General features: G+C 39.5%; 5 protein-coding genes across 19 annotated transcripts; 1 reads left to right on the forward strand and 4 right to left on the reverse strand.

Annotated features, from left to right (window-relative positions):
• Positions 1-4,641: 4,641 nt before the first annotated feature.
• LOC139808440 (membrane-associated guanylate kinase, WW and PDZ domain-containing protein 1) lies at positions 4,642-13,400 on the reverse strand. Of its 9 annotated transcripts, none has more exons than XM_071770428.1 (11): positions 12,176-13,400; positions 10,022-10,099; positions 9,711-9,939; positions 8,728-9,146; positions 8,455-8,643; positions 7,237-8,365; positions 6,899-7,034; positions 6,253-6,795; positions 5,956-6,126; positions 5,573-5,707; positions 4,642-4,862 (listed from the first exon to the last, which is right to left on the reverse strand). In XM_071770428.1, the coding sequence occupies exons 2-11, from the start codon at positions 10,068-10,070 to the stop codon at positions 4,833-4,835; spliced, it is 3,030 nt and encodes a 1,009-aa protein (XP_071626529.1). In that variant the 5' UTR covers positions 10,071-10,099; positions 12,176-13,400; the 3' UTR covers positions 4,642-4,832. The 9 variants fall into 9 exon arrangements, with proteins under 9 accessions (XP_071626529.1, XP_071626525.1, XP_071626531.1 ...); XM_071770424.1 differs by adding an exon at positions 10,575-10,885 and having other exon boundaries at positions 4,642-5,707; XM_071770430.1 differs by having other exon boundaries at positions 4,642-5,707; positions 6,253-6,792; positions 8,728-9,131.
• A 150-nt stretch (positions 13,401-13,550) lies between these two features.
• Positions 13,551-18,662, reverse strand: LOC139808445 (senecionine N-oxygenase). Of its 2 annotated transcripts, none has more exons than XM_071770439.1 (8): positions 18,523-18,662; positions 16,018-16,296; positions 15,627-15,765; positions 15,080-15,341; positions 14,734-14,837; positions 14,564-14,651; positions 14,301-14,464; positions 13,551-13,905 (listed from the first exon to the last, which is right to left on the reverse strand). In XM_071770439.1, the coding sequence occupies exons 2-8, from the start codon at positions 16,209-16,211 to the stop codon at positions 13,597-13,599; spliced, it is 1,260 nt and encodes a 419-aa protein (XP_071626540.1). In that variant the 5' UTR covers positions 16,212-16,296; positions 18,523-18,662; the 3' UTR covers positions 13,551-13,596. The 2 variants fall into 2 exon arrangements, with proteins under 2 accessions (XP_071626540.1, XP_071626542.1); XM_071770441.1 differs by lacking the exon at positions 18,523-18,662 and adding an exon at positions 17,756-18,001.
• LOC139808446 (RNA exonuclease 4) lies at positions 18,141-20,199 on the reverse strand. 5 transcript variants are annotated; one of them, XM_071770442.1, is made up of 3 exons: positions 19,987-20,199; positions 19,053-19,275; positions 18,141-18,979 (listed from the first exon to the last, which is right to left on the reverse strand). In XM_071770442.1, the coding sequence occupies exons 1-3, from the start codon at positions 20,034-20,036 to the stop codon at positions 18,416-18,418; spliced, it is 837 nt and encodes a 278-aa protein (XP_071626543.1). In that variant the 5' UTR covers positions 20,037-20,199; the 3' UTR covers positions 18,141-18,415. The 5 variants fall into 5 exon arrangements, with proteins under 5 accessions (XP_071626543.1, XP_071626544.1, XP_071626546.1 ...); XM_071770443.1 differs by having other exon boundaries at positions 19,059-19,275; positions 19,987-20,196; XM_071770445.1 differs by lacking the exon at positions 19,987-20,199 and adding an exon at positions 19,683-19,797.
• Positions 20,200-20,480: 281 nt separating this feature from the next.
• LOC139808444 (rho guanine nucleotide exchange factor 3) lies at positions 20,481-23,620 on the forward strand. Of its 2 annotated transcripts, XM_071770437.1 has the most exons (6): positions 20,481-20,636; positions 20,701-20,782; positions 21,085-21,329; positions 21,401-21,764; positions 22,060-22,488; positions 22,577-23,620. In XM_071770437.1, coding segments are annotated over exons 1-6 (1,557 nt in total). In that variant the 5' UTR covers positions 20,481-20,634; the 3' UTR covers positions 23,012-23,620. The 2 variants fall into 2 exon arrangements, with proteins under 2 accessions (XP_071626538.1, XP_071626539.1); XM_071770438.1 differs by having other exon boundaries at positions 20,484-20,782.
• Positions 23,621-23,849: 229 nt separating this feature from the next.
• On the reverse strand, positions 23,850-26,216 carry Mettl3 (methyltransferase like 3). The gene is made up of 5 exons (XM_071770432.1): positions 26,104-26,216; positions 25,786-26,002; positions 25,487-25,682; positions 24,900-25,400; positions 23,850-24,716 (listed from the first exon to the last, which is right to left on the reverse strand). The coding sequence occupies exons 2-5, from the start codon at positions 25,937-25,939 to the stop codon at positions 23,927-23,929; spliced, it is 1,641 nt and encodes a 546-aa protein (XP_071626533.1). The 5' UTR covers positions 25,940-26,002; positions 26,104-26,216; the 3' UTR covers positions 23,850-23,926.
• Between the last annotated feature and the right edge of the window lie 449 nt (positions 26,217-26,665).

Consider the following 26,665-nt stretch of genomic DNA (forward strand, 5'->3'; position numbering starts at 1 on the left):
CTCTCTCTCTTTCTCTCTCGTTACCTTTATCTTCCAAAATTATTTCGTTATGAGATGAAAAGCATATATCGTATACAAACGAATACGATAGTTGAATGTATAAATTGTTACAAATTGTTTTAGAGAGCTCTCTGAAATTCATGATGACTTCGACCAAACTTCGATTAATTCAAGCGACAATATTGTCAAAAGAATTTTATAATTATATAATTTGTTGTCCCTAATCTTTTTTCTATTATTAACAATAAAAATTAACGCAAATTGAGAATTTTTAATCCGAAATACTTGAAATCGGAATTAAACGATTTTAGATACTTTCGAATTTTTTTAGAATATACGACACGAAGTGAGATGAAAATAAAAATTGGATTTTGAGCAAAAAAATTTTATTTATGACGTTCTCTGCTTCTAAAAAGAATAAATGCAACAAACAAAAGATAAAATTAAATAAGGCTCGAGATACATCATCAGCATTTTTATTGTTATTTTAAAAGAGAATGTTGGAAGAGGGATTAGGAATTTCTTTTCGGGAATTAGGGAGCATTGTCTCCTAGTGGTCTTGCCACTGTTATCCATGAGGATTGTATCAAGTTTCGACATTTGCAACAATATTCCAATAAGAGCAGAGAATAAACAAAACAAACAGAGAATAATCCAGACACCTTACGCCGACTATACGTTTGGTGTTTTATTGACGTAAACACAACCGGTCGCAGCTGTTTTTCGCCGAAGCTCCAAAAGTGTCCAGAACTTTTCGAATATTTCTCAAAAGGTTTCGATTTTTCTGACTTCAGATTAGGGATGTAATTTAATTCCGTATAATGTGTAATTTTGTATACTAATGAGGTAGCAACGGTGCTACCGGATAAGTGAATCATCGATCAAAGTTTAATCGAAGTTTAGTCGAAGTCATATCTCTAATAAGCTGGAATCTAGATGTATTTTTTTTGTTATGTATCTATATAATATATTTATTACGCTTTCGGGTTTCCTCATGAGATTTCGTATCGCGTTCGTTCAATATTTGACGTCAAGCGATCGCACGTGGCGATCTCATGATTAATTTTATTAGAATTAGCGCGAAGAGAAATCGCAACGCAGATTCCGAGTTTACGCGGAACCGCCGGCGATCGGCCGATGACGTGCGTGCCTAGGTTTCGAGAAAAGTGAGTGGCAATCGGCACGCTGAAAAGGCCGTAATTGGCCTCCCCGTGCGCCGATCGCGATTAATTGGAAAGATCGGACACGCGGATTTTCGCGGAAATCGCGCCGAGCCTGAATGAACGCGCCGATAAGGATCGATAACCTTACCCACCTTTTCACGTCCTCGGAAAGTACGCCGTCTTGGTGGAATGCGGAAACATTCAGCGGGGCTGTAGGCTAACCAGTTTGACCGACAAGCGTAAACGGACGATCACTAATGATCGCTTCGCGAAAATGGAAACGCTTGCTTGTTTCTGTATGCTCCGCGACAACACCGTGTTTAAAGGGCAACGGGTCGAAGCGGATATGTTATTAAATGTATTTTGAAATATTTCTAATTAACAATAAGCGAGAGAGAGAGAGAGAGAGGGGAGGAGGAGGGATCGTACTAAATTAATTTCAAATTTACAATGTGAGACTTTCGATCGGTATTTAGCCCTGTCGTTCTTATTGTAGTCATATATAATTATAGATCCAATTTATACATATCTATACATATACAAATAAAAAGTGAATACTTAAAAACTTCTCTGTAAATAAAATGATATCAAAATTACGAATACCTTTTTGCAGCTATTAAATGATTTGAGAACGAGAGGCTTAAACGCATTACAATGTGAAGCAATCTCAGTTCTTCACTGATAGAACGTAAATAAAAAGAAAAGATTAAAACGAAGAGATAAAGATAAATAATTGAATTTCTCTCAAATTGAAAATCACTTTTTCTTAATACAATAAATAAAATATAAAATACTTGATTGTTTATCAAGAAAATATGTTCTTTGTTTAAGAAAAAAAATAAATTTCTTTACAACTTTATGTACACGTCGTTGATTAATTACCAGTACTTATAATTAGCTATTATTTTATATCTATGTATCGATAAAAAAATAACTGATTAATGATAACTTAATCCTCGATTGTGATATTCGTAGAATTATTTATGTAATTAACAATGTCTCACAAAAATATTCCGCAATTATATCAGTATTGTATTGCACACTGATGCTTTGTTGCAAACATTTTTAACGACAAATATTTAATTCTTAATTTAATTCCGAGGAAGAGAGAAAGAAATATAAGACGATCTCCGAAAGATTATAAATCACATTCCTTCGCAGTTTTTTCAATGCAGTATTTATTATTTCAGTATATTTCAACAACAATATATATCGGTAGTATATTATATTCTTAGCAACAATATCGGTTTTCTTTTACCTCGGATTATTCAACGACGATTATTTAAGACATAACGGACATATACAGAATTCGGTTTATATCTGAATTACAATAAATATACGAAGCTCGTACAAAATAACCGTTTGATATTCAGTTAAATTGGTGTATCAATCGAATATGTATAAAATACTTTCCGTGCGTGCGATTAAAAATTTAATGATCGGTGCTGTCTTTACTACTCGAGATGTGTAACGCGCGGGCATAACGATGAAACGTTCCGATATTTCTTTTTCCAACTAGACTCTAAGTCATTCGTCGCAATTGCCTACGAGACGATGATCACGTTAAAAAGAAATGCGATATAACTGGAGCTTTGGCAAGAGAAAAGGCAGAACGAGTAGTAAAGACTCGCGCGTATTCTCGACGTGTGAATCTCGATAAGACAACGATTGACGCGTTATTGCTTCTTACGATAGCCTTATAAATTATCAACATTATCCTTTAGTCTTCGAAAAACAAGTATATATATTTACACTAAACTTACGCAATTTCCTATACAATATACAAATTCTTTATATATAATTATAAAAAATAAACGCGATGATATTATAAAATGGATACTGTGTGATCCGATTAAATGCGTTTGCTGCTGCTTATCGCTTATACGAATTGTTCGTTAAACATACATGTAATAAGTGTAAAACATATATATATTTATATATTTTATATATACAACGTATATCATATATAATTTATATATATATAAAATATATAACATGTATATACATATACAATATACATATATATATACACACAACACACATATATATATGTATATATGTATTACATTCTTTTTTTCCTTACACATCAATCCTGAGATCTAAAAATACAATCTAGCTTATCTTTTCTTTTTTTTTTCATCATTTGTCTCATTAATACATCGTGCCGAACAACATCTGCCATATCTCACTATTTTACAAGTAAAAAAATATATACGTTACTCTTTCAACCATGTAACTTTCATAAACATCGAAAAAAGACAGGAAGAATGAAGAAAAACTTCTGTCAAATTCGTTCTCCATCATAATTTTGTTATGCATGATTCATCGATAGAAACAACGTGGATTAATCACGGGCGCGAGAATAATTATCGCCCGAAAAAGAGATTGATTAATTATTACAATAATAAATTCTATCATATCGATCTTCCACCACTCAATCTCAAAACAAAATGGCTGATAAGTGCATTCACTTCTTTGGTTGTATGAATCCTTAATTTTATACATAATTACTCTGACATACATATACATTTCATATAACTGGTAATAAATACTTAGGAAAAAAGGGGGGAGACAAGACATCGATGATGAATGAGTTTAAATTTTTATCATAATCCGAAAACGGTAGAGTCTCGCGTTACGAGAACAATTAAACAATTACTAACTCTCTCACGCGAGATCTCTTTATGTGCTTTCAAAAGGCGTAACACTTTATCGTCAAGGCCACAATTATGTCGCTATCTAAAAAAAAGATTTACAAAGTGGTGTCTATATATATATATATATATATGTATATAATAGGAGCCTAAATTTTAAAAGTCTACACTTTGAAACATTATTGAGAAGAGCAGACGAATAATAAATTTATATTATTATAAACGCCAGTCTACAGTATCACCTTACAGCGTATGGGCATACAGCTGTTTGTCATTTCTACATGATATAAGATATCCAATTCTGAGATTCTTTATGTGTATCAATGCTGCTTGCGTCAGCAAATAGTGTCCGCAATTTTACACTTTTGACGCATTATTGCGCTATTTTCTATATATGTACTTTCACACAGCGTAAGTCATTGGTGATTTACTATTCGCATTTGTATAAATTAAACAGTTTGCTTCTCTTAAAAAGAAAAAAAAGAAGAAACGAGAAGACTATGCTTAAACGTATTTCATAAATGCCGTGACAATCGCTCTTTCCGTAAAGGAATAAATTCTCGATCTTACGAAATATTAGCTTATCTCGTATCGTCCGAGAAGCATGAAAACGCCGAAAGCGCTCGTTACAAATATCTGTTTTTGGATGAGCAGCAGTTCAATGAAATGGAAAATCGAACTTTTTGACGTTTTTTGCGGGGCACACCCCTCTCGGGTAATTTCGATAAATGCCTGCACGGGGTGCCCTCGTGGTTCGGTCGAATACTTATTTGGTCGATTGTGAGATTACTCTATAATGAATTTCAATGAAGGTTTACAATCACTTTCGAAGGCTGCGGTATTTACTTAATAATCTCATTAAAATACGGAACACGCGCAAAAAGGCACATATACTTTCAAAGCTATCACACGTGTTAGGATGAATTACGTTTACTCTGCGATTAGATCAATTAAGAGAAACTAGGTTAGCACCAGCCTAATTTTGTTAGGATGAGCAAGTACAATTGTCCTTATATTAAAACCTTCGCAAGCTGCGCAATGATAGCTGCAAGAAAAAAAGTCATCTGTGTGTTCCCTCTCGAATATCCGTTCTCTACTTAGAGAATATTTTTAATACGCCTACAAGCATATTTAATTACGATAGAAACTTTTTGTCATCACTGTTCATCGTTCATTATCGCAAATTGATCACAAATGGTGTTATCGAATTTATAGCTCAACGCTACTTTTAAAGGCAAGTACAAATGTTTATCATAATGACAAATTTGCAAGTGAACATAGTTTAAATCATTCATATTATATAAACGTTATCGAAACATCGTAAAAAGGAAGTATCACGCGATGTAGTCGCAAAAATCAATTATACATGTATAATTGTTATAAATAATGCATATTTTTTGTCCCTGTCATACTTTAAATTCACCTAAGACTTTGCAAAGAATTGTGCAATACAATAATTTTTTTTTGATCATGTCTGTATCACCGTTCCTATTGTAATAGCGAATTACGTAATCGTATTGAGATTCTTTTTTTCTTGTATTGTCTTTCATCTTCTTCATTTAGCATAATACCTAATGTTATATACCCTGAAAAGCTTTGTTTTCCAGATCGTCAAAGAGATTCTATACAGTGCTAATGTTAGCATTAGTATCGTCAAAAGTAAGAGAAAATGTCATGAAGTTAAGATTAATATGTTATTATCAAAAAGTTAATTGTCTATATGTTCATATCGTAGAGATGTGGAGGAGCACCTACCACTGAAGGCATCTGGCAGCCGCGTCGCACTAACAGACGAACAGATGGTCCACCGTTACGTATAATCTCAATCGCTTCTGTATGCGTCATATTTTTGGTATTAATACCATTTATTTCGATTATTTGATCACCAATCTAGAAATAACATAATACTTACATATAATTGTGTATTCATAGTTTAAAACGCATTATATTTCTAGCAATATATATTCGATTTAAATTTATTTAAATTAATTAAACATTAATAGGCCAATACAAGCCTAAGACGATTTTCATCTAGGTACTTGGAGCTTATATCAGCTTCGTACTGAATTTATAGTTTGTAACAAACGAGCCAATCAATATTATTCAAACGGAAATAAAAACATCAAAATTTTACTCACTCTAAGCCGATTATCGATAGATGCCGGGCCGTTCTCTGCGATTTGCAAGACAAATAACGGCATGTTTTGAAATTCACGGCCACCACGTATGCTGAAGCCAAAACCTCGGGTACCCCGAGTCAACTCTACAGCATGGTACTGGCCCCCATCTCCATCTCCTGTAGGCTCGTCCTAAACAGAAAAATTCAACACTTTAATCGCTCCATAATCAATATGGACATATAAAGAATAAAATAAAAAGAGACATTCTTCACAATATACTGCTAAGTTAAAAAATTTGTCGAAGCAAGCCTATACCTTTTGAGAAAGAGATGTATTGCTACAGCAATCGTCCAACGGATATCCAATCGTCAATGTGACAGAATAACCAGAATCTTTAATTAAATTGACGATATCCTTGTGGCAAACGTTTGTGATATCTATATGATTGACAGCGAGAATGTGGTCTCCGACGTTTAATCTTCCGCATCTTTCAGCGGGCGAGCCTTCGATTATTCTGCCGATCGTGGAGCCGGCTTTGTTGACAGACGAGATTATTACGAAACCGAATCCCTCGTTTTCCATTCGAGTGACAGTAACGTCATACGGATATTGAAGATTCATTTGTCGGCCGTAAGACGACTGAAGGTTCTCTTGAAGATGCTCCTGCGTGTTGATCCGACGTCGTATTCCCAGAGTTACTCGACCGTTTTGTGCTGCCGCTATCATTAGTTGCACTACATGATGATGAGAAGAATTCATGACGCTCTCTCCGTCGACAGACATGATTAGATCGCCGGTGCTGAGTCTGTTGTCAAGATCGGCCGCTCCACCAGGAACAATATGACCGACCGAAACCTGCTAACCGTAATATTTTTAACATTTCCATTTTTATTAGCTGTGATGACTACACTTTTTGTAACATATGAAAGTAACATCGTTAATACAGATCATCAACACCAACCTGAGATCCTTCTTCCGTACCACCAACTATTCTAAATCCAAATCCAGTGTCTTGTCTGACTAAAGTCACTAAAGTTTCTATCCATTCTATGTCGGGCACCATTGGACACACCAATTCGTTCGTGTATTGAGGATATCTTAAATTAATACCACAAATAAAATGATTTCGTCAGTATTTTTTCAAATTTCTGTGTACATAAACATGTTTAATAATTTTTAAGCACACATTTTACGTAATAGTTACAAGTATTAATTTGGGATCTTTGAAAGATAAAAAAAATTACAATTTAAATTAATTCTTTAAAATCTTAACTTTTGATGGATCGACGATATACGTACCGAGATATGGAACTGGAATGTGGCTGTTCGTGCTCGAAACTGGTGGTCTCTTTCCGCTTATCCCAGATCTCGCCGGTGTCAACATTCTGCTCCTGCCCGATGGAATACATATTGTAGTCGTCATTGTACTGGGAATGCGATTGAACTGGATAGACATCCTTGTAGTAATCGGAGTGCAAATATCCATTCTGCTTGAGCATATTGTTATGATGAGAGATGTCGATGGAATACATGTCGTTACTGATATTCAACTTGTCGTTTGTGACCCAGTCACGCTTCGGAACGTTCCTAATGGAATCGTCGTCGAGATTCATCACCGCAAAATTCTCCGAAAGATTGGCCGTGATGTTAGCTTTATACGGATCCGAGTAGTACATCCCATGCGAATAGTCGGCGTACTTATAATGGTTATCTAGCGGATTCAATTCATTTTCGCCCTGCACCTCGCTCCAGTTCGATCTGCTCGCGCTAGTCGGTGATTTGGAACGATTTCTGGTGTCGATCAATGGTGTTTTCGGTCTGCTAGGTATTACCGTCTTCGACTGGGTGCTGTAGATATCCGCGGTAGGCGTTTTACTTCTGAAAAAATCCTGCGCGGTCTTCTCCTTTTTTTCCTTCGACTTTGTCGTCGTTCGCTGAACGTGTATCAACGCTTCCTCGTTACGCGGGCAGTCCTTCAATACTTGCACCACCTCTGAGTGGCACATGTTCCTGACGTTGATGTCGTTTATGTTGACCAGAATATCGCCCTCCATTAAGTTTTTACAACGCTGACGATCCAGAATCTTTTTGACCTTCTGGCCGTGTGCAGAGTCCGCTATCGTAAACCCAAACCCCATGGCTCCTTTTACGATGGCGATGCTGAGAAACTCTGGCTTGGAAGACACCGATGAGTCCTTACAATCGTTCAAATCGCTACTTTCCGACAGCAGTATATCCGTGCTGCTCGGTCTCTTTATCGTGTTGATTTTGTCCGAAATACAGAGATCGGGCATCGAATTGACAGACGTCGTGGCGAGATTCTCACCATTCTGGAGACTGTGCACCGGCAAGAATGTGGAGTCCAAAAAATTGAAACGTCCGTTGTCTTGAAGAGACGAGTTTAAATCCATGTACATCGCAGGATCTTCTGTCGAAAAGATTCGGATAAGTCTACAATTCTAATCCTCCGATATAAAAATATCAATACGTATTAACTATCCCCAACATTTGCTTTACCTGGCGCGTTGACGGCGATCGTGGTCACAACTTCTGTATTAGGATCATTGGGATCGAAAGGCAACGTGTAACCTCGGCACACTTCCAAGGTTACCGTATCGCCGCTACCAATTGACTTGAATACATTCACCATTTCATTATGCGTGAATCCAAGCACACAGGTGTCATTAACGTATACCAACACGTCCCCTGAAAAAAAGTTACAATTATGCGAACAGATGCGGAAGCGGAAGTGAGTCACACGCCTGAGAATTAGCGGTATCTGGAAATTACCGGTTTGTAGCTTCCCATCCAGCCACGCTGGACCATTTGGCACGACGCTTTTGATTTGGAGGAATTCTTCCACGGCATCGTCCCCGCCGACAATGGTGAATCCCAGGCCACGCGAACTCTTTAATAAGGTAGTCCGTATCCTGTGACCCTTCAGCTTGTCGGGATTTCTAGTAAAGTTGGGACTCTTCCTCTCGAGCATGTTCTGCTGCGCTCTTTTCGCTTGCAACACCGGATTTTCGTATTGAGTTCTACGATTCACGTGATCGATGAAATACGTGCCGTACAGGGTGTCGTCAATTTTCTCCCAACCGTAGGGTAATTCATCATCGAGGCATTCCTCCAGCGATCTCTTTTGAAATTTCGACAGACGCGGGTCCAGCCAGTGAGATGTGCCGGTATTGTGGCTATAACATGATTTACTAATATCACTTTTTACGTGTCAAGAAATAAGATTAATTAAGAACAAGGATTATATTTGTACAAGTGCTATTTTATATACCGAATTTTACTAGATTTCTCACATTCTCACGCATTGTATTCTCGTAAGTTATTTTCATTGTCTACTCGTTAATATTCTCTTTAATTGCTAATTTGACATTATTACTACTTATTCTTTACATCTCTGTTTATATATCAATATGTATAAACGTCTTTACATATTTTTAGTGTCAGTCACATATCCGTGCATATAAATCATCATTATTATTATTATCTATCTTATTATTTTAATTTTTATCAAAGATCTAGGCTTGTATGTAACGTTATTGCTGTCTCACCTTTTGAAGTGCATCTCTCTACTATATACTTTTGCTTCAATGTATATATAATTTGTACTTCAATAAGGTTATTATTAATAAAATTGTTATAACAATATATATTGCAATCAATGCAAAATAGCCGGCTCTATCACTCACTGATTTCAAAAATTTAGAAAAATTGTCAGGAATTTATTATTTAATTGCATAGGTGTGTCGCATACATACTCTATGAAATAAACTTCTCCCGTGTCCGTGTACGCCTTCTCCCAGTTAGGTGGTAACGGACCTAACTGATCCTCCGTGGCTGGAGTGCGGTTCCGAGCGGTTTGTTCCTGGTCCGAGGTCCCTGTACTCTGCTCCGATCCCGTATTGTACAGATACGTTGGCGGAATCCTTCTCCTTCGGATTCCATCGTTTCCGCCGATTGTCAATATCTCCTTGTCTAGACTCTCTCCTTCAAGTAGACGGGATTACGAGCGTTAAGAAACTTTCGCTGTTACATTACGTCAGTATATCCGAGAGCAACAAAAAATTACCGTCGTTGGGATTGTCGATGGACGCCGCGTCGTCCGTTTTCGCAGCCATCTTAAAAGCCTTGCGTTCGTCTCAAAATCCTGTCAAGAAGAATGCAACTGTCACGAAATGTTAAATACCACAAATTATGTGTGTGGGTGCAATTTATAAATATAACTTAATATAAACGTAGCTAGATATAGCTTGTAAATTATAGCTTGAACTGTATAACTAAAAATAAAGTATAAAACTATAGACGACCATAAATTAAGCATAAAACTGTAAAACTTAAACTAAACAGAATTATAAATAAAGTTTGATACATGTAACGGGAAGCTAAATTAATAATTCCCTCGTGGAATTTTCCTCAGAAATTTAAGTACGTGAAAAAAGAGAAAAACTCGTGCGTGTGTGTGTGTTAGTATATCAAACACGTTTTTCAACCTCGTAATTAAAGCAATTTGCCGGGATATCGAGATCGCTATTTCGAGGAAGGAGAGCGTCGATCGAATACACACATACACACACATACACGCACATCTGCTACGTTCTATCGCATGCAAACGAAATACGCACAGAATGAGCGTCCGGACCGTCGCGTAATTAAGAAGAGACTCCCTAGAGACGCGTCACGTATCACGTTGCACGCGTCACGGACGGTGGTTCTCTCTTCCACCTCGACGACGCCGCGCCGGGGTGGCTCGCCGGTTCCGATCTTCCGATAGCATTTCGGGGGGAAAAAAAAACGTCAGCACGAGCGCGTGAAGGAAAGTGGGGAAAGTAGAACGGTCTTAATCCAGTCTTTAAATCTCTATAAAACTGTTACGGTGTCCCCATAATCGTTTCTGCAATCGCATCTTCGATAAAGCGTGTCTCATTGAGCCGCACTGAAAACGAGATCGACGTGTAGTGTGTAGTCCCCCAGGTTCCGGAGCGGAAGGGAGGCGAGGGAAAAGAAAAGGAAGAAGAAGAAAAGGAGGCGGAAGGCGCGGCCGAGAGACGAAACGTGTATCTCCGATCCGCGCAAATTCGAGCGGACTGGCGGACTCACGTGCTCGCGTGGTCTCGGGGCCCCAACTTTTCACGCCGCGCCGCGCCGCACGCGTGTTTCCGACGGACAGGTGTCCGCGGGACGCAATTACATAAAGCGAGGCAAGGAACGCCAGCGCGGGCGGGAGGGAAGGGCCAGAAGGAGAGAGAGAGGGAGGGAGGGAGAGGGAGAGAGAAAAAGAGAAACACGCACGCGGGGAATGAGCGGACGGGCGGGGGGGACCGCACGAACGTGAATGCATTCTTACGAATGCATTCACCCGTGCGCGGCGCGGTGCGACGAGGCGAGGCGGGCGAGACGAGACGAGGCGAGGCGAGGAGCGCGAGCGCGAATGTGCCGCTCGCGTATGACGCGGCGATCATTAGGTCCATTCGTTTAGAGAGGCGCTCTCCTGCACTTTCTACGCCTCGAAGTGAGACGAGGGAAAAAGAGGAGGGCAATGACGATCGGTAGTGTGCGTACTCCGACTCTAGCTGCTCATTTCGAAAGGGCGGGGGGGGGGGGAGAAAAAAGGAGAGAAAAGAGCGTACTTTTCGCGCGACACCACGCTCACCCGCTATGTAACGTAAATATTGGTGCGCCGCTCGGGGGGCGGGAGAAGGGGGTGGCGACTCCCTCGTCGTTTTCTCCTCTCGCTCTCGCCCCGTCTCTCCTTCTCTCCCGCATGGTACTCCCGCATCGACGTGGCCAGGCCAGGCCACATGCACCCGCGCGGTGCAACAATGGCACGCGATATCGCGGGGTTCTACCTCCCGACCTGCATTCGAGATCTGCTCGATCGCGCACGTTAGCTTAGCCACGAAGTGAAGCGTGCGTTCTCGAGGCGACGCGCGACGAGCCAAGCGGAAAAATATCGAGAGAGAAAGAGAGACGGCTCGTTATTTATCGCGGAAAGAAAAAGAGAGAGAGAAAGAGGGAGGTGGAGCGTGAGGCAGATGAGCAAAAGAAAGCACTAAGAGGAAAAAGTATAAACATGTATATATATACATATATACTGATATATACACATATGTTTGCGGGCGTGTGCATGTCCGGCGAACGTTTTTCTTCCGTTTTCTTCCAATAGCAGGCGATAAAGGCGAGAGCGGCAACGGCGACAACAACACACTCTCGGGGGATTACTCACGCTGCGTTTCCTGCACGATGACGCGTTCAGCAGCACGCGTAACCGTCATGGTTCCAGGCGGTGGTGCGGCCAAGTGATAATCCGTTATCGTCGGCACTGAATCACTCGCGGATCGCGGAAACGATCATATCGCACCGCGTCGCGTACGGACGATAGCGCGCTCGTACGTCGTGTGACTCGCGTGAGGCGAGAGACAGTGAGGAGACGGAGAGAGGGAGAACGTTAACGTACACATACACACGCACAAACACGCTCGCGCCAACATCGACGACCCGGGACTACATCACACGGCGCACCACCACTCGCCGTCTCGTACGTGCGTACGAGACATTTAACCGACCGCCGTACGTTGAGTGGTACTGTGGTACGTGTTGCCGTTGCCGTTGCCCGTTGCCGCCGCCACCACCGCCGCCGCACGCACATCTTGCGCCTGCGTCGTGCGCGCGCCGCGAGTCACGTGATCGCACGATTGCGGGAACTTTGAAACTCAGGTAGAACAAACAAGTCATGATAAAGTCAAAATAATGTCGATATAACGACAAAAAGACGATTTTTAGGTCATTTATCCACCATTTTTCCATCTTTTTGACTTTCTGTTCTACCTGGGAAGAGGCTTCGTCTTCTTGGGGGTTCTTCCCTGACAGGAAGGAGAGATCTGATTCTAAGAGGGGGAGTACAAACAATGTTGAGATGCTAAAGTTGTAAATGTTCGAAACAAAGGGGAAAATAAACTCGGTTATAATATTAGTTTCTGCGAAAACTTTTCAAAATTCCTGTAATCGAAACGGCACGTTTACGTGCACAACGTCCGTGAATATGACCTGGTTCGAAAGAAGCGGGCATTCGACATCCTCCGTTAATCCGGTAGACCTCTTTTGTAACTTATATAATAACAAATCGATATCGTTTTATTGTTGTTGTACAGCTTTCTTATCATATATTATGCACAACGACAATATCGTTAAGAATTAATGCAACAGAATAGGATTGCCGGCAGCTGGGTAAATTATTAACTTCAAAGTTGCAACTTGCATAGGCCATTAAACAAATACTAAATATTTTTTAATTATGTTATTCAAATTAAGTATCTTCGCTGGTACGGACAATTTAAAAAATTAAGAGTCTCAAATAATTATAACAAAATCATAGCTCTAGACTTCTAAACAATTATATCGCATTAAAAAGTATAATATCTACACGAAAGTAACTCTAATCAATGTGAAAAGATAATTACTCGTGTTCGAAATGGCAGAAAAATTCGCGTTAATTTGCGCGAAGGAAAGCAAGAATTGATTTACAAGCAAGAATAGGCATGAACGTTTCTCTATCGCGTGTTCGAATATATAAATATCCCCAGATTGAATAAAATACAAAATTCACGATTGAAAAATATATAATCCTCGCGAATAACCGTTCCAGCGTTAAAGTTCTACAAAATTGTAGTCGTCGAGGATTCTATAGCGGTCCTGTCGGTAGTGCACTAGGTCGTCCTGGAAGCGCATGCTGCTGTTGTTGTGGAGTTTCGTCAGCACGGGCGGCAGCTGCGTGACCCCCGCGACGTTCGCCAGGTCGTCGTAATAGTGACCTTGCTCGGGGCCCATCATGTGAAAGTGTCTCTTCTGCAGACCTCTCTCAGCGCGTTTCGCCACCTCCTCCGCCTCGGAACGCAGCATATCCGCTCGTGCGGGAAACTGCCTCTCGCCGTGCCAGTGTCGTAGGACGAATCGCACCTTGAAATTGCAAGTAATCGTATTGCCATTATCAGATGATGGCACGCCGCACCGGCCGGCCGGCCGGTCGACGCCGCGGATGCGCGACGGTGACTTTCTAGCATTTTTTCCCCCGTCGCGCGCGACCGCGTTCCTTTCAACCGCGCTCGGAGACAATCTCATCCGCTCCGGATGCCCCACGGGCTTGGAATGTCGCGTGTCTAAAGTAAATTGCGCGCGGCCTTTGTACGTCTGACGTACTCTCAAAGTATCAATTTGAAACTTAGAGCGCGATGTATGGCCTAAAGTACGAGACATTGTTTAAAAGTGAATTTGTCAAAATGGAGAGACGTAGATATCGTAATATTTTTAGTTCTAAATTTTAGGAAGATGATTAGCAAGAAAAAGATTTATACCTGCAAATCAAACATGCTAAAGGCGCAGACGTAGTACGGAAGACCAATTAGTGCCAGAGTAGGGTTCTCTATGGACACCAGATGCTTCCAAAGGGGCGTGACCATGTTGGAGTCCACTCGGACCCCACAGGATTCGGCGAGAAAGGGAAAGTTGTACTTGTAGCCTTTTAAGGAAAGAGATTCAAAGGATATGTTATTTTAATTGTTAGACTGAGACAATGTCCCATAGCAATTATACCGTATAAAGAAGGGAGAGAATCTACCTGTACAATAGAAGACGACATCGACCCGCTCCTTCGTTTCGTCCGCAAAAACCGCCTCGCGTTCCTTCAATTCCACTACGTCAGCTTTCTAAAACAAAAACCGTCATCCGCCGCTAAGAAGTACCTCCGCGTGTAATTTTACTATTTTCTTTCTGGGCTTACGCTTTTACCTGCACGACATTCTCGGGGAACACGGTGGCAATGGTCTCGGTCAGGTGATGACTCAGAATCACGCGATTCGCATTCTTGGATATTTCCAACGCCAAATCCATACCTATAGGAGAACAGAAAGGCGCTGCGTTTTAATCGCGAATAACTTTGCCCGAGAACTTTTCATTCTGATTGTTCGCGCCTTCAAAACTAGGTGTCCACAAACGTTTGTTTAGCAACGAAACGTTAATAGAATTAAAAGCCGTGAAAAGAAAACATTAATAACTGGCACAAATCGTTCGAATCGCGATAAGAAAATGTCTCGTTCAAGAAATAATTAAGTGAGTGATATAACGTCGTATGTACCGGAAGGACCAGCTCCCAAGACGACGACGTTCTTGCCATCGAAGACCTCGGGTACCCTGTAATCGTGGCTGTGTATCTGCTTGCCCGTGAAGATGTCCTGGCCGGGTATACTCGGGGTCCTGGGCTCGAAATAATGACCGTTGCACACCATGACCGCGTCGAACGGCTCGATCACGACTACGTCCCCCTGCAAGTCCCTGACCTTGACCGACCACTTCCGGTTTCCCGCAACCGGCTTCACCAGCTCCACATTATGCAGCAGCTGGAATGTTTACGCCATGACAAGCTTATACCATTAGAATCTAGTTATTATTATTTATCAGTTAATTATTTATCACAGCACTAATATTATAGTAAAATTAATATTATAATATCATTATTATTATGTCATATTACAATTTAAATTAATAATATAATTAATATAGTATTATAATATTATAACTAACAATAATAGTACCTAATAGTGCTTGTGAATTCATGTTTAACAATTTGGATGAAATGTAATGATATTTAATGCACAATTTTACGTGCAATTCTATGCACTCACCCGAATGTAAGGACGTAACGCAAAGTGATCGCAGTACGCATTCAGGAAATCCAATATCTCCGTGCGCGTCAGGTAGCTCTCGGGTCCCTCCGGTATCGGAAAATCCGGATAGCCCATTACCTCTTTCGGTAAATTAGTTCTAGAATAATTAGGCAGTATATTTTCATCAACAGGATCGAATAATTTGCAATAATACACGGATAAAATTCATCGAGTATTTATTTCTACGAAAATACTTATGGAAAATTTCAAGAGTAACGATGCGACATACAGGAGTAAAATTGATATATGAAATTAAAAATTAGACCATTAACTTTTATTATTAGCGTATTCTCTATGCAGGATTACCGAGAGAACGAAAATTGCCTGCAAGAGGAATACGCGGCCGTACCTGAGGCTTTTGTACATGCTAGTGTGAATCGGTAAACCGTATCTATCGGAACCAGTTTCCTCCCGGTAGACCCAGGTCCCGCCGATTTGATCTGTTTTTTCGTAGCACACCACCTGATCGCCGTAAGTACCGGAAACGCAGTGCCGGAGTGCAGCGAGTCCCGCAGCTCCGGCGCCGATCACGGCGATTTTCATGATTGCGCGCTTGTTAGCTTTTTAAGCTTCGCAGAACACGTGGAATCCTCGTTGGCACTTTCAGCGAAAGTGCTAGATCGGCAACCTATTTCAATAGTTAATGAAGCATGATCTCGTGGTATATTCATTTAATAAATAGATATCCTGCACCTATCGCGCTCGCTTTCGTCATTCTTCTACCGATGCAGAAGCAATTTTTCTCTGATAAGAGTTGGAGGAATAATTGAGCCTGTCAGAAGCGAAAATAATCAACTCTATAAAATAAAAAGCAGAGAAAATCGATGAAATTATAAATCAGTCATGCGCTCTGATATTAAAAGTAAAAAATTTACAAAAAGTGGAGTTGATCAGTTTGGTTTCTGATAAATTCAATTAATATTCATTTTTATTTTTACCGAAAGAAAGATAAATTAAACTCATAAGCTGAGACTAGATAAACTCCGCTGTGACACATGTATCGCTCTGGTCTCGAGAATAATAAATAGTGATAAAGAATAATGATAACTTGTGCGAGAAGCTGTTATCTTATATTTATTTTAAGCGAAATATTCGAAAGAAATAAAATGGGCTAATGATCCGAACTTGTTATTAGTTATGTATAATTTGAAAAAAATAAATAAAAATGTTAAACGTTTGACCTGTTCATCCAACAAAATTGCTGTACCTACTACTCCTACGAAGTTTATTAGCGATGCGACGAATTCCAACTTGCGTTTATATTTTACAACTTTAATGACGATTTACTGTTGTAATTACCGTTGCTCATGATTTGCTCATGATCTTATTATAGATCGAAACGTTTGACACATCTTTGTTTATTTTTATGTAAGTTATAACACATAACTAAAGAGAGCACACTAATAAGTAGCTCGATTCGTTAGGTCATTTATTTCCCTCGATTTTTAATCTATTGAATCTTGAATCACTTTTATCGTAATATTATTATTAATCGGTCGAAACGTTGATACAGCTGACGAGTCATTCTATAAATAATTAAGATTACATTTATATAGGGTGTCTGGTAACCGTGTCACCTCTCGTAAGCAAGTAAAACGGATTAAACTGAACAAAAGTCCCGTTTTGCGATTTTCTTAATAATTAATGAACAATTAATAAAGATCTGCAAACGGACGTGCATCCGCGCGATCCGTTTATGCAACTTTTCCTGTCGAAATCGGTCGCGACAGTACGGGTGAACCGGCTAGACTTGTGAAAGGTGCAACACAGGTCCAATCGAAAGTCGAACCCTCGTTCTTTCTTCCGTACACTTTTATCACATATTAAGAAAAATCACATTCATATATTCTTTTTCTCCATTTAAATTTAGATATCACGTTTGAAACTTTTCAGACCTAATCGGTCGAATCTCGAAGATATGTGCGAGTCAATCTTCTGAAAATACGACTAACTTACACGTTGAACGCGCCACATATGCATAAATAGAACGCGCTTAACGAGATTTGATAAGACAAGACAGATCTCTTGTGGCGTGCGTTAATCAAATTCAAGATAAAGTTTTGATAAAGTACAGTCTAGTTACTCACCAACGGAAAAACACAAAGCGCTCGCGCAAAAACGGAATTCAGTGGAGTGCGCGATACATGTGTCACAGCTGAAGCAAAGAGCAAAATGACCGAGTGGAGTATTAAGCGATCATTAAAGAAAGGGGGAAATACAAGGCTGATACCGATAAGTCGTGTATCCCGCGTGTTTACCAAAATAAACGCTAAGATTAGACCTTCAATCTCTTTTACACGTTTTATTATCCTTGAATGCGACGATTAGCACAACATTCGACGTCAGTTTTAAGTTTTTTTCCTCAAAACTTAATGTGTGCGATATCCATGAAAAGAAAACATCAAGAAGAGGAAACAGCAATCAATTGAAATTATGTGATGTGAAAGAGGTTTACCTTTATATACAGTAAAATATATGTATATATCGATTTTATTATTTAAAATAAAATGTATTATTACAGCTTATATATTAACTATATCCGTCTAATTAAACATAGAGTTAGATATGGTATAATAGTCTATTAGACAAATACAAATGGCAACGTTGCACTATGCAACTTCTGTTCTCGAGTTTTGTAAGATTGTTTTACTTGATGTTGTTCCTCATGTTACATGATCATGACGTTCCGTGAAAGACTTGGAAAAGTGGAAGATTGTCCTGTGATATTATCTATGAAAATCTACTCGTCAATGTTTCCTCTCCGATTCCCACTTATTTTTATACAACATGTACAATTGCATCGCCGCTTTTGCGTCTTCCACGGAACTGTGCTCGCCTACTTGTATCTCCCTACCTAACAATTCGTGCGCGAGCTTCTTCAGGCTGGGAGTGTTCCCCTTCGATATCTGACGGAAAGGTTTATATCTCGAAGTATCCCGCCAATATCTTCGCGGGTGCGACAGATACAGAACGTTGAGATCGTGCTTCAACGCGTGGCCCACTAAAATGCGACCCTTCAGGATATCCGCCACCTCCTTCTGCACGACGTTGAAGTTTTCCCCGTTCTGCAAGTGCTCCGGTCGGATGCCGCTGATCGCCGTTCTGTAATCCACGACCTTCTCCCTCGGCTTGACGTATTTGTCGTACAGACAATCGCCGTGTTTATTTACAATTGATACTCGGGCTATCATACTCTCTGCGCCGTCGCCGATACCGACCATTTCGCAGTCCATGGCGACTTGCTTCGTCAGAGTGTTCTTGTTCTCTTTATTCTTGACGGCATTGTGCTTGCCGCTTTCCTCCCGTGGCTCCTACAATTGACAGATATGTATCAAGAAATAGAATTCACTATTAATAACATTTATATTCAAAACAGTACTATACATTTACCGTATGAAGTGGAGTGGTGTATACTTTTTTAAGCTTTGGATATCTGTTCTGTGAGACGCTTTTTTCTCCAGTACTTTCTTCTGTCTTTGGGTTGGGAAACAAATTTTTGTAAGTCTCCCAATTGCATCCGGATGCCTTACGTTCGGTGCTTGGAGTAAGCTGCTTTGTCGTTTTGTTCCTCTTCTTCCTGTCTGAACCAGATGATCCATTGTCCATTCTTGAAAAAAAAAGGAAAATATTTCTTTCTCATCATTTTCTTCTTTCTCTGATAAGTATTAAGCGATAGTTCATAGCTATCTATTTACAACCTAATCTATCACTTAAATATATCTGATATTTTCATACCTATATAGCTATACAGCTGTCATGTAAATTTTAATAGTTTATAAAGTGATGTATGCACAATTAACAATACATTTCGATTCTTGAATGTTAAAAAATTTTAACGTTTCTTATTACGGCGTAGATAATATTACAAAGTAGGACAATTATTTTGTCGATTAAAATTGCACGTACACATTGATAAAACAGAAAATTATTTTATTATATTGTTAGCAGCATTTATTGATAATAACAATACGTTTACTAATTTATTTTAGAATCGTAACTTTATTCTCACTCCACCTTTCGAGATAAATATAGCATACATTCCAAATTCCAACGTATGTCGTGAACTCCGAAAACCATAGCAACCATAACCTAACTTAGCATTCTAGAAAATACTCGACTACGATTGGTTGATGCGAATATCAATGAATTACTCGTCGCAAATGTCGCAATCGGTATTACAGATTTCCTAACCTTGTACGATAATCTTTTAACGCTTTATTATTATCTTTATCACAATTAACAGTGACGATTTTATACAGTGAAACCTTTATTCAAATTATTGTTATTCCGTAGCCGGCGATGATGAATCGATTCCTACCTGATTAGCATCCAAATAACGAAACACACGAAGAATATTAAAAATAACATTACACCCCGGCAACACCAAGTCTCGCGGCCGCGTAATTAAGTTACGATGCGTAGCTTATTCGACTTCTGAAATTACTGATCGTTTATTGTCCGAAAGATGAGAAATCTCGTATAATCAGATTGTGAAAAATAAGTGTACATGACGAATACTTCACACGTGAATCGTACTAATCTATAATAACGTTAGAGTCGATAAAAGTTGCTGACTTTACTATCTGTTGATAATTCTCAGATTTTGCTATTATTGAGAAAAACTTAAATTTTCCAAAATTGAATTACATTTTCAATAGGAAACTATATAACTGGAGGGAGAGAGAAGAAATTAATTAATGAGAATTAATTTAATTAAAAAAATTTTAAATCTAAGGATCGATCTATATATGTATAATATTAATAAAGCTCGTGTCTCTCTATACTTATTTTCCAAGTCTATAATTCTTTTTAGGTGCACATGCACAATAACATCTTATTAATTTTATAATATTGATTTTCGATAACAAAGCCGTACAAATTAGTGTAAGGTGTAGATGTAGAAGAGTGAGGTGTAGCGTGTGTAATGAAGCCGCTACAACCGCTCGCGGCGAGCCCGTGAAATTAAATGTAGCGTATGAATCGACGAGTCGGACTGTTTCGTGGAATTTCGATTTTTATCTTTGTTTTCTAGGCAATTCGAGATAGCGATGGACGATGAGTGTAACACGACGATCAAGGAAACGTTCCAGGAGCCACGAAAAAGATTCTGGCTGGTAAGTATGCCGGATTTATGCTCGGTATTTTACGAGACGATGTCTGGAGCGACCGGCTGACTTGTAACCGACATTCGAATATCAATGTCATTAATGTCAACGCGGGCCGCGTGTTTTCCCCCTTCAATTTTTCAGTCGTCGCGATTAGAATGACACCGGTGTCACCGTGTCACGTATACGTTGCGGCACCAGTATTTATTACCGTTACATGCATTGTTAGACGACGACGAGACGAGACGAGATATTGCTCTTGTCGCTGACATTGACTCCCGACGTCTAAACGTCAAGATATTTTGCTACAGAGACCGAGGAAACGGCTGAAGAGCGACGCGATAAGCGTCAGCTCGATGGACATATCTATGGACTCCGACACAAGCAAGAAGAAGAAGCGTCGCAGAATCACGGAGGTCGCCAGTAGCATATTTTCCTCTTCTACTGCGGCGAATAAATCGGGAAACGCTCTGCACAGATCCTTCACGATCCAGCCGAACTCCTCGGATCTGTCTATCATCGAGGACGAGGCGGACACGAGGACATTACGCAAAAAGTAAATCGCTTAAAGGCATGTCTCGACTTAAGAGGAAAATTCTCTTAGAATAAACCATGTCCTAATTTCAGATTGAATAACGCTTCTGAGAGCTGTAACAGTTTGGCAATCAGGAGTTGGATATCAGACATCGCGCAGCCACGTGGCAAGGAACGCTTGAACAGTGTATTAAGTCGAAGTGATATCAGGCGGCAAGAAGCTATTTATGAGTTGTACTGCGGCGAAAATGTGCTACTGAATGAGCTCTATATGCTGAGAGACTTCTATTACGAACCAATGTCAACCACCGAAATCTTTAACTCCGAAGAATTGTCCACTCTCTTTGGCGATCTCATAAATCTCATCGAGATACACAGTAACTTGAGGGACGAATTGTTCAAATTACGGGATAGATATGGGTTCACAAAGGCCGTGGGACCAACGCTATTAAATTGGGTCAGTTAATTTTCTTTTTTTATTGATATATTTCATTGTGCGTCATCGATCAACATTTGCTCCACATCCCGAATAGGTGCACAATTGCACAATCCCTAACTAAAAAGGCCAGAGATTTCTGTCAGGGTCTCCTACTCTTAGCTTACATAGATTACGAATTTAAAAATCTGTATGTGAGATGAGGGATTAAAGTCAAGATTCTGAGTCTGCTACTCCTGTATGGAATCCCACTGTGTTTTATGTGTGACAATTTCATTGTTCTGTTTTATGTGTGATAATTTCATTGTTTTTACAGCTGTCTACGTTAAAGAAACCATATCTGGAGAGATGCAGAACATTGGTTTGGGCGAGGCATTTACTGGAAGAGAAGAGATTTACTAACAAGAGATTCCAGTCGTTTCTAAAAAAGCGCCTAGAATCGCCACATTCCACTGACCTGTGGACTTACCTGGACGTGCCACGCTCAAGAATCGTGAAGTATCCGCTATTAGTGAAAGAGATTTTAAAATACACGCCTGCTACCGATGCGGATCATTTACCGTTGAAAGAGGCGAGCAACGTGCTGTCTGAATTGCTGAAGGATATCGATCACATTATGGGCGACGCCGAGTGCAAGCTTGCTCAATCAAAAATAAACGCGAAAATCGAACACGATCCTGAAAAATGCATCGCTAACGCCACAGAGTTGATTACGGAGGGTCAGCTTAAGGATACACGTGGAATAGTAAGTTTCATATCACATTCTTATAGAAGATAACACGTCTAGATTTTATTATAAATAGATTCTTTAACCTGAATTAATATCTTTACAGAAATATCATTGCTTTCTTTTCGACACTTGTTTCGCGATAACTCGTCCTACACGACGCATTAGTAAAAAGTACAATCTACTCTTTCCCGTCATACCCAAGGAACAGATGTATGTGCAAGTAGAAGATAAAAGTACCGCAGAAATCTGCTTCAAGATTGGAGAATTTTCTTTCATAATGGAAGACGGGCACAAAAAAAGACACTGGGCTGATTCGTTCAACAAGATACACTCTAGATGCATTCCAGATAAAGTATTTAATACCGACGACAAGGAAAACTTGTTGGACAACACAAAGTTATCAGTGTCAAATAATTGCGTCACGAGGACATCGATATCCAGGAGAACTTCCACAAGCAGTATAAACGATAATCTATTTTCCTTTTCCATAAGGAAGAGTCTACTTAAGCAAAAACGCAACAGTATTGGATATATATAGTAGAAGCTTTTATTCACGAGCTTTTATCTCTTCAGTAAGAAGCATTCTTGTTGGTATCTTAGTACAAAAATCTCAAATTAATATAACGAAAATTATTCTTATCTATGTTGCAATCTTTCTTCACGAGACTTGTTTTATAATAAAAAATTGTCAATAACTAAAAGTTTTCAAAGTAATAATATATTACACATTCCAACATAACAGAGATATAAATTTAGAAAGAATCGATTTATTTATGTTTATATTTAAATGAAGCAGTTAACACATTACATTTACGAGGTCTGCAATGACCTCGTGTTAAAATTTATTGATTTATATCATAAAAGTTGATCTTAGCTCTCCAAGAATTTAATCCGCATTGATATTCTCCGATAATTAATTTTATTAAGAGCAACTTACACGTGTGTGTATACATACATGCTGGAAAAAGCATGGCCTAAAAATAATGTAATATATATGTACAAACGTTATCATCTATCTCTCAAAATATTCACGGGAAGTCAGTCTTTTATATCAATAGTTATATGCGTTCATTTTGTATTAGTATATATTTAAATGGTAAATGGAATTTATATACACATTTTTTGCAATAAACTAATAAAATATGAAGTGGCTTTAATTTATATCGATAGATATTACACCTATTTAGGAAGATTTTGATAACAATATTTATAAAATTTTTGAAAAATAAAAAAGGTAACAAGGATTATTTAGTTCAAATTCAAACATTGTACTTGATAATGTAACAATTATGTCTGAAAGTTGGTCTATTAAATTCGGTATATTGTGAATAGGCGAGATGTAACCTTTTTAAAAAACAATCAAAATTTTTTTCAATAATAAGACTTAATTTTTAAATTCTTCGAAAATTCAATCATTATTCTCTATTCAATCCTTTATTAGACAAGGATAATCTTATGATTTAGTAGGCTTCATCGAGTTTCCGTCGGGATAACGTTTCTTGAAGGCTTTAATAAGTTGCGGATCAATCAGATGAACACCATCCACTTGGTTGCCCAGCGTAATCCAGTTAGGCTGTACATTATGCGGCCGACCGAACAATTCGATCTTTCTGGTGCCGGGGCTCATGCGCTCGATGATGCCATAGATCTCGTCAGGTTTGTGGCTAGTGGCACGAACCTCGGCGACGATCACGTCACTGTCCAATCCTCGATTGATGCGAGGGTTGCCCTTCATGCCGACCAAACAATGTTCCTTGCCGTGGTTCAGCCAATGGCCCGTCCTACCAGTACGTATTATCCTTTGCAGCTGATTAGTTTTCACCCAAATGATCTCGTCGACCCTCTCGTAGCCCCATAGCTGCAGACATTCCCTCCCCAGCTCCATAGCTCTGCCGGTCACCCAGAGAAACAAGAGTCCTTCATCCTGGAGGGCAGGAATGCCCAATTGCCTCATCTCATCGTCCGACATGGTACCGTACGGTAACTCCATATGAATGTCCCACGGTGGATCGGCCATGATCACGGCAAACTTGCCGAGAACAGTCATGTCAAGGTAACGCAAGTCACACTGGATCCACTGCGGCGGATACAGAGTCAATTCGCTATCTACGTTGCTACTGCTACTGCTGCCGTTTTTGCTATCTAAGTTCAACGTCTTGTTGGATGCGGTATTGCTCGGACTATCGGAATCGTTGATCTCTTTCGGTTGTGCTGTAGGACCGTCTACTTCATAGTGAACATATCTGTGAGAAAAAAAATAGATATCTTTAGTTCTAGGTCTTTTTTGGTTTAAAAATAGAAATAGCCAAGCTATGTATGATTTATTTAGATCTATACCATCTACGGATCAATGTCGAGTTACAATTATCCGTGCCAGGAAAATGCATTTGATCGTACATTGATAAATGGTAGCATTTTTTACTTACTTGCACGTGTCCATGTGGAAGCAAGTATTGAGAAAACTACAGTCCCCCAAAGATTCGTCTGTGTGACTCTGTATAATCTTCTTAAAATGCAGCTTTTTACATTTCTCCGCGAATCCCGGACCGCCGTTCAATTTCATACAGTCTACTTTCGTACCATGTGGACAGAACTCCATGACTTGAGCACCTCCCTGAGAACGAAATCGTTCCGCCAGCGACTTCTCCTTGGAAGTCTGTTTCGACAGTAAGTCTAGAATCTGTTCGCCGACCTTCTTGCTCTCCTTCTCTCTGATAGTCGGCATTGAAATCAAAGACATAATGTCCTCGGTGTTCTTTTTGTCCACTTTTGCCTGTTTCTCCGGAGGCACGTGATCATTTAATTCGGACATTTCTATGCTCTCCGCATTCTCCGTGTCATCGGACTGGGACTGACATGACGATTGAGACTCTGTCACCGACAACACTGTATATCCAAACACTCCATTCTCCGTGACTTCTTTGATTCTAGAAATATACATGAAGTATTTTCTTATATTAAATATCACATACCAACACAAAATGGTATATAGAACGTAATGATTCTTACTAACTTAATTATATCTTGCGCAGCCAGCTTTTCCAGAATCTTATGGATGTCCGAAGAGGATACGTCGGCATTGAGATTCTTACGCAGCTGGTCTATCAAGTCTGCAGATGTTATCGGTAGACTAGGCAGGGACTCGTGCAAGATGCAGAGTACATCTCTCTCATATTCACTATGATCCGAGCGTGAAGATGCATTGGAATCTGTAACAGGTTCGAGACATTAAAGTCGAGAACAAATTCCTTCTCGTCGCACATTGCAAACGTTGTGTTAACGGTAATGTAATCACAATAGTATGCTCGTTACCAGGACACGCCGACTCCGCCGTCAGGGCGGATGAAACCGGCGTAGAAGTGAGCGTGTACAATTCATGCCTCTCGCGTTTCCTCTTCTGTAATTTCTCACGATAGCTGTTTCTCTTTATCTTGATCGCTTGTATTTCCTCAAAGGCATCCGACATGGCTCGGGTAGATTGTACGCAAAAACATACTTCCTTCTGATGTGTGAGAGAAAGAATAAGCGACTGCGGATCAGATGGGGCACAGCTTTTAGTTATTTTCTAACCTATTATCGGTTAATTCAATATCGTATTACTTATTTTATTGTAACTTTTATTTAATTAACCTCTTAAACGTCACAAATATTTGTGTATGTAGGAATACTCGTATACGTGCACGACATTCTCAATAGACTAACATCCAAGTACTACCTAGTACTGCAACTGCTCAGTCGGTAGCAGCTACTCGCTACTCCTCGCAGAGAGGATGACTGATCCGTATCCACACAACGATCCTACGATTCCTACGAAGAGTCGGAGTACGGACTCGAGACGTCTGCCTAGCTAGATCCCCCTGCCCTTGCATTTAATCAAAAAATTTAGAATAAATTATATAATAATGCTGTTTATACGCTCTCCAAATAATCCATCTCCATGCGAAAAAATCTTGTGCTTGTTTCGTTTAACCAACAAAAAATTATTTTTAATAATAAGGGGCTGAATAGGGTGCTATGAGTTTGTAACGTACTGTAAAATGTATTAGCTTTCAGAAAAAATTTCGTAGCAATGATTCTATTTTAAAGCGCCGCGATCAAATTATTGACAACGTTCTTTTTCTTTTTCTTGCTAATAAATCTGCAAGATAAGAGCACGAAATTCGAAGCAATAGGCTCGTTTATAGAAAATTTT

The sequence above is a fragment of the Temnothorax longispinosus genome, chromosome 2, assembly GCF_030848805.1.
Source record: "Temnothorax longispinosus isolate EJ_2023e chromosome 2, Tlon_JGU_v1, whole genome shotgun sequence".
Lineage (NCBI taxonomy): Eukaryota > Metazoa > Arthropoda > Insecta > Hymenoptera > Formicidae > Temnothorax > Temnothorax longispinosus.